Genomic DNA, 15500 nt, shown 5'->3' on the forward strand with positions numbered 1-15500 from the left:
TATATTCTATATGGATCTGTATAAATGTATATAATTTCTAAAGTGAGATGATTAAAAGAGCTAAGCTGATGTTTGGATATTTTTATGTTACCTTAACTGCATAGTGTTACTGCAACTGCAAATTTCTTTTAAATTGTATTTATATTCTATATGGATCTGTATAAATGTATATAATTTCTAAAGTGAGATGATTAAAATTATAATAATGTAAAAATGGTTACTTTATTGCAATTTATTGTTACCTAGAAAAACACCACAACTTATGCAAACATTTTATTGTCAGCATAGCATATCCCAGCTTTAGATAAAAAAAATAAACTGTGTCACGATGTGGTGTGAGAGAGAAGCACAAGGAAGAAGATAAATAGCAAGTCTTTAATAATCCACATCGAGGTAATTCACAACAAGAAGGTAGAAACACACTTATACATCAACGAGACTTGACAACGAAACACTAAACAGAATTTAATTTATAATACGAACGTTAATGAACATAATGACACAATTAACAGGAGACAGAAACTAGATCACACAAGGAACATGGGGAACAAAAACAGTTCTAGGGTGTGGCAGTATGATCAATTGTGTTAAATTTTACAATACAGATTTAGATGTTTACAGCATGATCTCTCTGTGCCTCTCTCTCTCTTTCTCTCTCTCTCTATCTCTCACACACACACACACACACACACACACACACACACACACACACACACACACACACACACACACACACACACAATGTTACTCTAAAAAGGTTACTCTAAAAAGTAATTCACTAAATAATTAATATAATTAAAAAAATATCACAGGACAAAGTAGAATTAAATTTTTTTAATTCACAATGTTTAGAAAGAATCCAGTAAGATGCTACAGGATAAAGTGAAAATCCATTAAAATAAATCTGAATATCCAATAGGATTCTAAGAATCCAGTAAGATCCTACAGGACAAAGTGAAAATCCATTAAAATAAATCTGAATATCCAATAGGATTCTAAGAATCCAATAAGATCCTACAGGATAAACTGAAATTCCAATAGGATTTTTTGACAAGGGCATGTCCTTGAATACCTGTATAGTTTTATAATCTATCTATGAATATGTTGTGATCTATGTTGTCGACCGCAGCACTAAGATCAAGTAAAACTAGCAATGAGATGCAGCCTGGATCCGACGCAAGAAGCAAGTCATTTGTAATTTTAAGTGCAGTTTCTGTGCTATGGTGGAGCCTGAAACCTGTCTGAAATTCTTCATACAGATCATTTTTTTTTACAGGAAGGAGCTCAGTTGAGCAGACACAACTTTTTCTAAAATTTTAGACATAAATGGAAGATTTAAAATAGGCCACACCTGATGAATTGCAGCGAGCAGCGCACACCGGATAAGCATCAACCGCGAGAGGGACTACACTAGCCACGAGAATGTGTGTGTGTGTGTGTGTGTGTGTGTGTGTGTGTGTGTGTGTGAGAGAGAGAGAGAGAGAGAGAGAGAGAGAGAGAGAGAGAGAGAGAGAGAGAGAGGTGGAGCTGTTCAAAGTAGTCTCCTCAACAGGCTCGTGTGAGTTCACTCCTAGACCTGCAGTGTAGACTAGACAAGGCGTGGACAGCTTATCCCGCAAGGATGTATGCTAGGAGCGCATGGATCACTTATGGATTGTATGGGGTTCTTGTGTGCTTTCACGAGTGCCAACATTTGGATGTATGATTTTATCCGCGGCAAATAATTTGGAACAGAAACCGGACGATCTAAATGAGTCAACAGTTGGATGTACCTAAGAGGAAACCTCTGGATAAAACCACGACACTGCTTTGGAATTAGAGAGAACCATCTGTACATGGCTCGGAACTCCAGAGTGCTGCGATGACTTCTGCATGTTTACTGTAAGCTGGGCGAGGAAATACATCCACAGCGGCACAATGGATTTACAAAACTCTAACGGGTCATCTGGGTCGGACAATCAGAAGCCCAGTCTGATTGACTTGGGGACGTTTTTCGTGGATGCTGACATCGTTTTTGGATTTACTAGCCATCTATTAAAGCGAAAAGCCAAGGTAAGCATTTGAGAACATACTAAAGACTACACAAGTTGACCAATTTAAAACTCATTAGACTCAACTTGGGTTGTTTCGCTTCCAAAAAAAAAAAAAAAAAAAAAAAAAAAAAAAAGGCTATGGTATTTTTGGGGTCAGCATATATGAATCCTAACATTTCATTGGTTATAACGTGTAGCGGTTTGTTCATTTCAGCACCACGAACAGCTCTCAATCATCAGTTGCGCTTTTAGCAACTTCCCTAAAAAAAACATCCAAAATACATTAAAGTAAAATACAGTTAAGTATATCAGATAAAAACTTTCATTTTGTACAACATTTTTCATCTGATAGTGAACTTTGTGCTCGATTAAAAGTTTTTCAGTGATCATAAGATTTCAGTAATTAAAAATGCACTACAATTTGAGGTTTTCCGATTAAAGCATGAAAATAAGAAAATAACACATCAGTCTGATGTTTTAACAAACCACTATTAAGAGGTTCACAAAAACAGACAATAATGTTCATTCGCCCAAGTTAAACTGTCCGTTACTGATGGTTATTATTAACAGTTACAGTTTTTATTTTCTTTTTTCTTTTTATTTATGTATGTATATATATATATATCCACCAACACAAACACAAACTATTTAGAGATGAGTAATTATTATTTTTTTAACATTCCCACAATTTATTGCAAACCGAGAGGTGAGTAGATGCAGTTAAGTTAAAAACCAGAGGGTGGCGCTAGAGTATTAAAGCAAAAGACTCCAACAGACCCGTAATCTCACAGTCGACACAAGTGAACTGTAACATAAAAGATGACGTAATTTATATCGGAAGGATTATTTATTTATTTATTTATTTATCAATTTATTTTCAGACATACATATTTGTAAGTTGAGTGTACGGGATGTTACCTACAATAATACAAATTAATAATAATAATAATAATAATAATAATAATAATAATAATAATAAACAACAACAACAACAACAACAAAAACATTACGAACAGTTGTATATCAGACATGCAGTCATGAAGTTAAACAATTTGAAAGTTTTATTAGTTCACGAGTTTGTTTTTTAAGGCACACCCCTTAGGAAACACAGAATTAAGCATTGAATTCGTTGAATTAATTGAAATCAACTTTATTTTCACTTTCTGTTTGTGCAAAAGCAGTCAAATCTCTCTGAAACAGCATAACAGTGTCTGAACAGCTACTGAATGCTCAGCTCCACCCATTCAACCAAGTGACTGAGAAGCGCACATTGACAGCAGTCAAACACTCCCGCGTACGCGCGTCGTCATGGAACTAAAGCAAAGCAAAACTTCACGGGAATTGACTTATGCTTTTACCTTTGCGCTTCCACTGACTGTCCATGAACTGTGTTCCTAATTAATGCCTGTATACAAATATAAACGCAATAAACTGCGCTAGATGTCCGCGTTTTGATTATTTATACCGAGATGATGGATTTAACACAGGGGAATGCGCAAGGAGAGTTCAAGATCAGCCGGTCAAATGTAAGTCCTTTAATAAACATCTGACGCTGAGAAGTTACAGTCTATTGGAATTCCCAAGCTGGCTGTTTGTGCAGTGTTGTTGAGTAATTTGCAACACGTTTAGCAAGTTTAATCACACTTTAAAAAACTAAAGTTGCACAATTGTTATTAATATAATAAACAATTAGTAATATGCAGTTGACTGTAATCTGTATGTTCTACATTCGTAATTAGCCATTTTTGACAGATGTTGAATATATGGCGTCTTTCTGCATCTTGATTTTGTTGCCTTTCATAAAGGTGGAAGGCTGTTCGAGTGGAGAGTCCTTAACCTCTCTTGAGCTGAGCCCGAGGAAGAGATTGTCAGCGGAGGAGGAAAGGTGTGCCAGCAGACCCCCACCTGAAGGCGCAGGAGCTGTGAGCGTCTCTGAATCCGACTGGGATGAGACTAAGCCAGATCTGTGCAAGCAATGTCAAATGACTATAGCTGAACTGAGGAGACAAGCCCTCTCTCTGTCTGACCCTGCTTCCTTTAAGGTCAGTGAGTGAGAAACATCATTTCAGTGCCTTGCAAAACAAACAATCACATTCAAGACAGGGGAGATCAGTTGACTTGCTGTTTGTAGCATTTTTATTACTTATATAGACTTATAATTATATCTTTCAAGGAACTGTTTGATTCATGCAGCATTTGCATGACTAAGAACCTTTTGTTAGTTTCAAGAAGCACTTGACTTTCACTTGAGCCTCAAAGCTCTAGAAGTTCACCTTGTTTCATTCTGTCACTTTGTTGTTTTTAAAGCATTGTGAATGCTTCACATAAATCAGATGTATTGCATTGGATGCCTCTTAAAGGCCATATTGTGTTAAAATCTCATTATTTGATGAAATGTTGACTCAAACAAGCAAGGTTTATGACTCCCTTATCAGAAAACTGATATCCTATCCGATATTCCTAATCGTTTTTACTATATCAGCACAAAGAGCAAATATTTCAATTACCTCTTTTTCAAACAATTGGCTTTGTTGCACTTTAGAATGATCAGTAATGCATTGAAATCATATTAAGTCTGAAATGCACATAGGCTTGGATAAAATTGTGAGCATGGCTTCAGCAAAAATGCTGTTTGAAATGCTCATTGCTGGATGTTTGATGTGTGGTCAAAAAATGTATGAAACCTCATCATGCCTTGAGTGGGATGGTTGGAGTGAGATATGAGCTCAGCTGTGTGGCACAATGTTCTCCTATGCTTGCCAGTGCAGAAAGTGCCTGGTTATGATGTACAGATAGCAATCTTGATGAAAAACGAACTATTAAATTAGCACCAAATTTATTAAAACAAAGTCTTACCTGAAACAGAAATTAATATGGAATTCTTATCAACAGTGAGGTTACATTTCTAGTGTAGATTTTTACTTTTATAATAAAAGTGTTGATGTTATTACTCATAAATAGTGTCACTTAATTTTGAATTGAATTGCTTGAATGAACGATTCAATGGCTCACTCATACAATCAGCCGTTTTTGTATTTCTTAATTAGATAGATAGATGATAGATAGATAGATAGATAGATAGATAGACAGACAGATAGATAGATAGATAGATAGATAGATAGATAGATAGACAGACAGACAGACAGACAGACAGACAGACAGACAGACAGACAGACAGACAGACAGACAGATAGATAGATAGATAGATAGATAGATAGATAGATAGATAGATAGATAGATAGATAGATAGATAGATAGAACCTTAATACCAGTATTCAAAAGTCTGGCTCTGCAGTTCTACTTGAGTGGCACAAAAAATATTGAAACCATTCAGATCGCCAACCGTTTTGATGAATGCTGGTAAACTGAAGCTACAAAACCACTTGCCATTGTTTGTTTGGAGTGTTGAAAATCTATCTGCTCATTCCTAAAGCCAATCATTTTTTTCCCTTCCGTTTCTACAGTTATCAACAGTTTTTCTTACTTTCACACACTGTATTTACTCAGTACACGAGAGTTTGTGGACAAGAGAGAAGGCTATTGGAAGTGGCCCATTGTTTTGGGAAACAATGCTTATCTCCCCCCTTGTTCATCGACATTGGGGGGAGAAAACAGTTCAGCTGACTCTCTGCGCAGTCTGTTGTGGAAGTGCAGACCCAGTTGACCTTCATCATGCATTCAAAGTGTTCCTGTATACTCCTCACCAAATTCCCACCACATTTAAATATAGGCTGTCGACTTTTTATTGTTGTCTGACTTGCTGCTTGGGTTAGCCTCAGGTTTTCCCCCTCCCTTCGCCCTCTTTTGTGGATGTGTTTCAAGAGATATCTCATGCTTAGGTAGGATTACAAGCCCTCCGGTTTGCTTTGAACCCCCACCCCAAGTTCTCTTCTCTCCAGGTTACCTCAGGGAATAAAGAGAGGGTTTTATGTGTTGGTGTGCATTGATGATAGTGGATGCGTATGACCTCTTCCACCCTAAGATGTGTTATTTAGTTTGTACTTCCAGAGCTTGCTAATGTACTCACTCATTCTCATCAGCGATGGTTATCTGAACTCATGGCAAGTTTGGCTGCCTCGCTCACTCTGTCTGTTTGGCCTGTGTGGTCTGCTCCATGTGTCAGGGATAAAGCCATGGGGTCAAGTCAGGGAGGTTACGCCTCTATCGGCCCCTTTGCTGATGACTCTGGAAGCATTTGCCATGGGAGTCCTGGTTTCCCTGCAGTTGGGAAAATAAAATATGCTTTGTCCAGCTAGAGATGTGTGGTAGATACCTGACCTGAACTTAGAGTCTCAAGCGATATGATTCTAGATGAGAAGCTACAGAGAGTTACTGCTTCTACTAAAGTATGGGTGGCCTGTAGGATTAAATTGGCCGGGTTTTCATTATTCTTGATTTTCAAATGAGATTCACACCTTCTTTCAGTTTGCTGGTAAATCTGGGAACTGCAGCACTCAATAAGTTTCAGATATCAGGCTGCCCTAATGGCCCAGCTGCACTTCACTGGTTCATACTAGAGCTCATTTATCCTCACCAGCTTGTGTTAGCAATGAGCACTGGCCCCTTAGTCAATTATTTATGTGTAATTGCCCATGGTGGTGGTAGGGTTATGGTATGGGCAGGTGTATGTTATGGACAATGAACACAGGTGCATTTTATTGATGCTATTTTTAATGCACAGAGATAATGTGGCCTTTTATTGTGGCCAGCCTAAGGCACACCTGTGCAATAATCATGCTGTCTAATCAGCATCTTGATATGCCACACCTGTGAGGTGGATGGATTATCTCGGCAAAGGAGAAGTGCTTACTAACACAGATTTAGACAGATTTGTGAACAATATTTGAGAGAAATAGGCCTTTTGTGTACATAGAAAAACAAAATTGATCTTTGAGTTCAGCTCATGAAAAATAGGGGCATAAAACAAAAGTGTTGCATTTATAATTTTGTTCACTGTAGATAAAACCTATTTAATAATTCCAAAACATCAAATTGATTTGATGGCACAAGCTTCCTCGATTTTGGGAAATCAAATTAATATTTTATCATTGAAAGTGCTCAGTCCAGCAACATGTACCTTCCAAAGGGTGTTCTGTGAAAGGTTTAGGTTAATATGCAAATTTTGGGTCGATATGTGAAATGTATAAATAACAATTTAATCTAAATTTGATATGTATGTAACATCAAGAGTGATGCAATTAATTATAATGTGATTTTAATTAGGGCTGCACGATGTGTCGTTTAAGCGTCTCAGCTGCGTGGCGTGTCTGTTTTTAATTCGGCTCCCATGTTAACAGGTTAGAGCTTGTAAGACTGCCTGCGTGAGACGCTATTCCTCATTGGAATGTTCTAAAATCTTAACATTTGTTTAGAACTGGGTTTCTTCCAGGAAATGTGCGGTCAGTATCACAGCCCAGCGTTAGACAGGACGTTTCTTTGCAGTTTTCTGCCAATCACATGCTCGCAGGTGGCAATTAGTCTTTCTTCATGCCCCACAGCTTTAATGGCTTCACTCTTTTTCACCAGGTTTGCTTTCAGCCTGCACCATCCTTTGTTTTATTATTTATTACCAGTGATTCCCTCGGCTGATATCAGTGAGCAATGGTCTCTTCTCTTCAAACAATAAAGAAGCTCTCCCCTCAGTAGTTCATTCACTTCAATGTCAGGGCACTTAACACCTGAACAATGCCTGAGGATGGAATGCCTGGATGCCAAACACGGGACATTGGACAGAGACTTTCATTGCCTACAGTGACTGGCATTTAACTAGTCTCAAAGCTCCATCACATATTAACAATTTTAAAATGGCCAGCATTAACCCTAAATCTTATGATAAGTATGAATCTGTGATGTCTAACGTCAACCTCTTTCACTCCACCGGCTGTCTGCTTCAATTGCAAGACCACTCAACAAAATTTTAGGCCATTTGCACCTGGTTTAATACAATCAAGTGGTTTGGACAGTAGCATTCCTAATCCCATTATTGTGATGAAGGACTACACAGCCTATGGTATCACATTTAATAAGACGAATATGCGCTTGGGGGCGGCCGTTATTTCATCTCCATTGTCCAAAGAGAGGCACTGAAATGGCTGTCATCAATTATAATAGCCACTACAGTTCTAAGGTTCTATAAGCTCTCTGTTGTGACGTAAGAAGTTTAAAAGTCCATTCACTGGGCAGGTTGAAAACACCTGCATCCCCCAATCCATCAAACGCTGGGTGAAACTTTAGATGATGGTTGAAATGAGAATACGTAGCTCTCCTTTGCTGTCAGTCATTTCCCTGAACTCTCTTGTGACCAGACCACCTGAAAACCCATGGATAATCTAAAGCAGGATCATCTTAAGCAAAGCTAGATGGATTTGCAGTTTGCCATTTTCATTTTAAGCACTTAACCCCTGCAGCCATTGTGAAAGGTCATTGAGGTAGGCTGCTATGGGATAGGAATCATAACCAAGGATGAGAATGGGTGGACCTCGCCTGATTGGACTAAAGTACATTGTCTTGGTCAATATAGATGGCAATTATTCGGTGGCCGATTGCTTCATTCAATTGATAGTTGCATAAGCCACTTAGGTGTTATTTTGTGGGCCAGGGCTCAAAAGAAGTATTACGAAAAAAGGTTTAGACATGCTTGAAAGGATGCAACATTTTAAAACTATTAAAGTTTAAAAATAAACATTCCAAAAGGGGGTTTTCATAGAAATGGCCTAGAAGAACCATTTTGGGTTCCTCAAAGAATCTTTCAGTGAACAGTTCTTAAAAGAAGAAGAAGAAGAAAAAAAAAAACATTTTCTCTTAGTGTGGAGAACATTTGAATAATCTTGAGAAGCTTTTTCCACTATAAAGAACCTTTTGAGCAGTGGAAAGGTTCTGTGGATGTTAAAGAGTTTTCAATGGTACCATAGATGCCAAAACATTCATGTAACTTCTCTTTTGAGTCAAATGCATTATGCTGTTATGAGCAGTTTTTAAAAGGACCTTTTTTTCTTAGATTGAAGAACATTTTTTAGTATTTTTCAATTTTTTTCTTTTTAAATGTACTCACTTCATTGAGTAAAGTGCATCAATAAGTCTCATGCTGTCATTTGCAGTTCCTAAATAATAATTTATTCTCAGATCATTTTAATAATCTGAAGAACCTTTTGTGCATTGGCAAGGTTTCATGGACGTTAAGTGTTCTTCATGGAATCATCAATTGGAAAGAATGTTTATTTTAAAGAATGTATCGTCTCTTTACAGAGAGATATGCCTCTGTATGCCTCACACTGTTGTGAGCTCATCTGAATTTTCAGGTTACTTTAAATGTGACTGCATGCCCAAAGGCACTGTTCAGATGTTTATTCTGAGGACAATTATTTCCTCACACCCCTATTAGAGAAAACTCACGAGTTCTCACGAGAAGCAAGGCTGGTTGAAGTGGAGTTGAAGGCCTACTGGAAGTCCTGGTTCAACTTGCTTGCTCCATTTGTTCACTCTCAACCCCTGCAGGGGAGGTTTGCCTAGCACATGCCACAGCAGTTACCATAAATCACTCAAGATTTATTTGAGTGATTCACCTTTAATAGTTTCTCATTCACTTCTGCTCCTGTGTCCTTTTCTTGTACTTTCGCATGCTTAGAGTTTACAAGAAATCCAAAGCCATTGATCAAAACATAGCAACAGGAGAATTGTGACGAAACATGGGGGCGGATGGCATTTGTCGAACATTTTTACGTCAACTCACCTGATTCCTTGAATTGTCTGCATTTCAGTAAACGTTAAATATTTTAATTCATTGAAATTGTAAACTTTTATAATGTTTTAATAAAACGAAAGTTGCATTGGATGTAAATAAGCTTTTTAATTATGTATACATGTATATATCACATAGTAATTCTTACAAATATTATAAATTCATAATTCATAAATGGTGTCATTTGCTATTTCCTGCATGCTTCTGCGATGACTATGGTCACACCGGTTAACATGGCAGACTTTCCCCCCAATATATAATAAGCAGTGAAACAGTTTTATTGAAATAAACATTTAGTAAGAATTTAAATTTTTTTTTTTTTATAGCCTAAAAATATAGAGGATAATGATATAATTCAAAACATTTACCCCATCCAGAAATACCTTGATAGCATGATTTTGTTAACCAGTAGCCTTTTAATTCCAAACGTCAAGTGTGAATAATATTTAACAGTGTGTGCCCGGAAGCGGCTGCCCTGGGTTCACTCACCTCACAGAGGTTCAGATCTCCAAATTGGGAGACTGACATTTTATGCATGCTGCTTTTGTTTTCCTCTTAACCTTTTAACCCGACCATTGCCATATGAGAACCAGAATATAAACCAAATGAGATGATGGGTTGAGAAAGCCAAGTACTGCATTGTGTTATTGATGTTTCCTCCGGTGATCCCTGCTATCTGATTCTCAATCAGTGAGTGTTTAAACTCATTGTTTGCTTCCAGGCTGTTTCACTGTTACGCTATGTGCTCAGCTGATATGACTATGATAAGATCTTCCTAAATTGTTTTATTCTCACTCTCAGGCTTTTGATGTTGAAACAAAGCATTTGTTTTGCATTTGTCTTTCTAAAGGGCTTGTATTGATGCTTGCTGATATACATAGACGTCGTGAAGTATTTTTAAAGAACTTGCATATTGAGACTTTGAACTATTTACTGTTTTATGTAGATATAACATAGTTCAGTAGTAAATAAACTTGTCCAAAAAATGTCCATTTGCTTTATAGATGAACCTTTCTTTCTTTCTTTCTTCTTTCTTTTTTTTAGCTGATATTAGTTGTTTTACCTTTTGACCATCAAATCAGTTTCTCAAATGCATCTATTGACTTTTATGTTCTATAGGAGGTTAAATAAATGGATTTTGAATTTGAAACAGTAGAGAGTAATATAGCTACAGTGGCCCAAAACACAAACTTAAACACACACTTAAAAAAAAAATACAATTATGCATATTTAAAGCAATTTACAGTACTAACATTGTTTAGCCATTTTTACAAAGATGTCTAGCAAAATAGTATTTTTTAGATTTTATTTTATTTTTTTTATTTTAGTTTTTTTAAACTTTTATTAGACGTTTATTTTTTATGTTTTTTTTTTATAATTACCTTTTTATTATTTATAAACTTTAACCTGTTAACTGTCACTCACATTTTTGAAGATAGAGATGAATGTGCATGATACAAAACCTACATTTTTATAATTCATGACTGAAAACATTTTGTAACATGATTTTGATGCACCATTTACATGGTAATGTAATGTCTGATTTTAAAATGGGTTTTGAAGGATGAATTTTGAGATTTTATGTTTTCAAGTGATATATAACTTCTGATGATTTCTAAAATGTGATCGAGAAAAAGGCAACGAGGAAGTCTTTTTTTTTAAACAAAGGTCAAAGCTCCTTTTGTAATGTAGATTTCTGAGGGTGCACTCTTGTCATAAATTCATCTATTACTTTTCCTGCATAATTTTTAACAAAAAATATTGGTAAAATATATATTTGGGAGTCTTAGACCTTTCCAACGATATATAGTTTGTCAAGATTAGATTAGACTTGATTGTAATATAGTATAGTCAACGTAGGCGTCCCGTATACAGGACGGGGTGACATTTAACAGGTTAATGTAAAATATTTAGCTTGAAATGCTTGCTATTTTAAAAATAAATAAATACCACTTGGTTTGATATTTGCATATTACAATTTATATATTCAAATAAATATATATATATAAGGTTCTGATTCTTAAGTCCATTTTAGCTAGATCCCAGTTATCACAAAAAACAAAACAAAAAGTTGATGAGTACCTACAGTAATTTAGCATTTATTAGCATTATATGATAAATGGAGGCTTCTTGCAAGGATCTTCTAATCACTTTTTCGTGGGCTTGTAAAATCATGGCATCTGGCTTCTTCTCACATTTTGCACAAACAGACCTTTCTGACAAAGAGCAGATAAGAATCACTTCTGTTTTCTGGATGTGGTATCTGTTCTTTTATCTAAAGTGAGTTTCTTTTATGTGATGGACATGTAAAACTGATCATTTGTAAGATAATTTGTCACATGGTTGAAGATCACAGTTTATCGTAATGCCTTATTATGAATAATGGCCTAATGTTCTTTGAAGTTTGATTAGAGCAGATGACGGTAGGAGAAATGAACCACTCACAAATCTTTGAGTGCTGTCAGAGTGCCAGAACTTTGACTTTATTTGGTTTTTCCCCTAGGAGGCAAGGGTTGTTCACAGTTCATAGACCGGCAAAGAGTTTCCTTAATCAGTTCCTGCTATTTATATATATATATATATATATATTTTTATATTCTGAAAATATCTAGATTTAACGATGTAGTCAAGAATCTTTAACTTGGACTTTAATTTGGTTTAAGTATCATTTACCATAAAACATGCCAGTCAACACATAATTAAAAAGGGCTAAACTGGAGTTGAGACACTGTTTATAAAGTACTCATATTACTAGCAAACAGTAGCTATCTTGCAATTTTCCATCACAAAACACTAAGAATCACAATCAGGGTAGTATTAAACTTGAATAGACACAAAATACAACTTAAAAAAACTAACAGAACACCCTCATTTATATGTGTAGTATATTGCGCTATAAAAAGACCTAAAATGTTGAATAATATTAAATTAAATACTTCATTTACATAAACTGTCTGAATAAGGGCTGCACGATATTGGAAAAAAAACTCACATGGCAATATTTATTTTTTTCTGTGATATGAAAAAAAAAAAAAATCACCAGATTACTCGAATAGCTATATTTGATAATAATAATAATAATAATAATAATAATAATAATAATAATAATGATGACCAACAAATAACAAGCAAAGATAAATATAAAAATGATAACAATGAAATAAATAGTGCTTTTTATTTTTCAGGTAAGTCTGACAGTATTCACTATTCTGATCAGAAATTGAATAATCCAATGTAAAACAACACTGCATATTCTTCAATGTATAAATTAAATCGAATAAATCATTGTTAAAGCTACAAAGGTGATTTTTTGTTGTTGTTGTTGTTTGATTTACACTCATGACATTTAAAGAAACAGAAACATTAAAATGTTGTGAACCAATATACTGTTACACACTGGTTTTCTTTCTCAATTTAATGTGATGAAAGTCGAGTCGAAGTCGACTAGTCGCTGATGATGTCATTAATGAACAAATAAATCATGGAGCTGTGACAGCACATTAGATTAGAATGATGATTAACTTACCTACCTGTACAATAAGCTGTTTAAAATGCACATTCACACTTTCAATTTCAAGCATCCAGTAATATAATCTCACATGTCTGGTGGATCTCTTTTAAAGCATGCAATTATTTGTCATTTTGTCAAGTGTTTGGAAACGGAGCGCAAATATAGAAGTCCTTCAAAGATTTCTTATCCTGTTGTGCCCTATATATCATGCAGCCATAGTCTGAATGATTCGATTCAGACTATGGCTGTGAGTCAGAAGCGTCAGACCGTCCTTGCAAAGTTGGAACTGCCCCACTGTAGAAACAGACACCTGCTACTCTCACAGGAAACAGTCCTCATCCTCTGCAAAATGATCTGGACACATTTGAATATTTGGCTTGAACTGTTCTGGAACAGTGTTGAACCACTGATTTCTAGTTGTTTCCTCTTTTGGAAGGCCAAACGTCTCAGGTTACGAATGTAACCATGGTTCCCTGAGAGGGAACGAGACACTGCGTCCTCTGAAGGGACACTATGGGGAACACCTCGTCGTGACCCGTGTCTGAAGCATACTTTGAAAAACGCCAACGTGTTGGCCAGCGACAGCCTCTGACGTCGCTACCCGGCGCGACTATAAATACGCGCCTGTAGGACCCGTCACTTATCTTCTTCGTGGCAGGGAGCTAGAGGACGCAGTGTCTCAGGGAACCATGGTTACATTCGTAACCTGAGACGTTCCCTGTCAAGGGAACTTCGAACTGCGTCCTCTGAAGGGACACTATGGGGAACAGTATACTCACACCGCCATGCTGAGGGGAGTGCAGGCCAGAATCATGGCAAATGCTAAGTACCAACTCTACCATTTCACCGGGAGTCGCCCCTGGGACGGTTCAACGGCTGTCCATGACATTATCCCTTATGGCCAAAAGCCTAAGCTACATACCCAACTTACCTGAAGGGCCTCGGCCCGGGGTAGAGCTGAAGGCTTGGAATCACGAAAGATTCCTTTAAAGGGATACGGCTAAGAACCTAGCACTGTTTATTACCAAGTCCTGCCTGTCACAAAGGAGGGGCTCTCGTGCACTCTGATAGAGCAGCTCGTTGATGGAATGGCCCGGGAGCAGAGCAATTGGAGGACGGAACGTACAGATGAAGCCTCGGCCACGCCTGTACCATGGCGTCCAGCCCCAATGGAGCTGGATGAGTCAGAGGAAGCCAGAGGGGATAGTGCGACGCTCTCTTGAGCCGCAAAACCGATCCACCCAGGTCTGGCCAACCTCTCTAACTCTGCTCCAACACCTTGGTGCGAAGGTGCCATTCCCCGAGTCTCAGCCCCTGCCTCAGCAGGATGTCTGCTCTCACAGTGCGTCTCAAAACAGTATGTAGTACTGGAGCGCTCTGATGAAAAAAAAAAAACGAGAATTCAGTCTCCCATGAGAGGAGCCTTCTGTCTTCGATCCTCAGATCGAGATGGGCCAGGACCCCTTTGTTGTTCGGGCTCTGTTGCTGCGTATGATTTACCATTTAAGCGGGATGTATCCTGGAAGGGCTTAGATGGCAAAGAGGGAGATTTTAGGGAGGATGTTCCCCCCTGAGAGATAGCTAGCCAGCATCTCTTCTACAGGGGGCACCCTCTCATAGCCGTTCTCGTGCATGCCATCGATATCAGCATAACTCGTATGCTGAAACCGATGGATGCGAGAGAAAAACGGCTTCTTCCATTCCTTTCCGACTTCTGCATGTAAGTCAGGCAAGAATGGGAGGCTCACCTGGGCTGGCGGGCTATGGTCATATAAATAACGCTCATCGAGGCTACCTCGCGACGTTGCCTTTCTTGCACGCTTCCATGGCAAGTTTATTTTTATTTATTTATTTATTTTTGCCGCGTTTATTTATATAACCTTTAACAGCTCCCCATACGCAGAGCAGGAGAAATGAGCGGCTCAGCCTCAGCTTCTTCGCCACTCTCAAATATCTCCTGCTCTTTCTGGGTAGAACCCAGCAGAGCACTAACTTCAGTGTCAGAAAGGGTTAATGACAACGCATCTTCCTCCCGAAGTTCGCTCTCGTTTGCTGCCGGACAGTGTGAGAGGAAAAGTCCCTCTCTACACTTCTCAGCGAGATCCACCTGTGATCCCCATGAGCTCATTCTCCTCCGTGCCTTGGCAACGGCGGGTCCTGAGCCGCGAGATCCAGATGACAAACGAGAGCGGAGCTTTTTCACAGAAAAACGCTCACA

At 37.7% G+C, this 15500-nt stretch overlaps 1 protein-coding gene across 2 annotated transcripts in view; it reads left to right on the plus strand.

Moving 5' to 3' along the window:
- Positions 1–3418: 3418 nt before the first annotated feature.
- The window catches only part of LOC127933432 (kinesin-like protein KIF26A), a 91016-nt gene continuing 78934 nt past the window's right edge, over positions 3419–15500 (plus strand). For both annotated transcript variants that reach the window (XM_052530438.1, XM_052530439.1), the window contains exons 1-2: positions 3419–3559; positions 3839–4075. In XM_052530438.1, the coding sequence (XP_052386398.1) occupies positions 3503–3559; positions 3839–4075 (294 nt within the window). In that variant the 5' untranslated portion in view covers positions 3419–3502. The remainder of the gene's footprint in view (positions 3560–3838; positions 4076–15500) is intronic.

This window comes from Carassius gibelio, chromosome A17 (assembly GCF_023724105.1).
Source record: "Carassius gibelio isolate Cgi1373 ecotype wild population from Czech Republic chromosome A17, carGib1.2-hapl.c, whole genome shotgun sequence".
NCBI lineage: Eukaryota > Metazoa > Chordata > Actinopteri > Cypriniformes > Cyprinidae > Carassius > Carassius gibelio.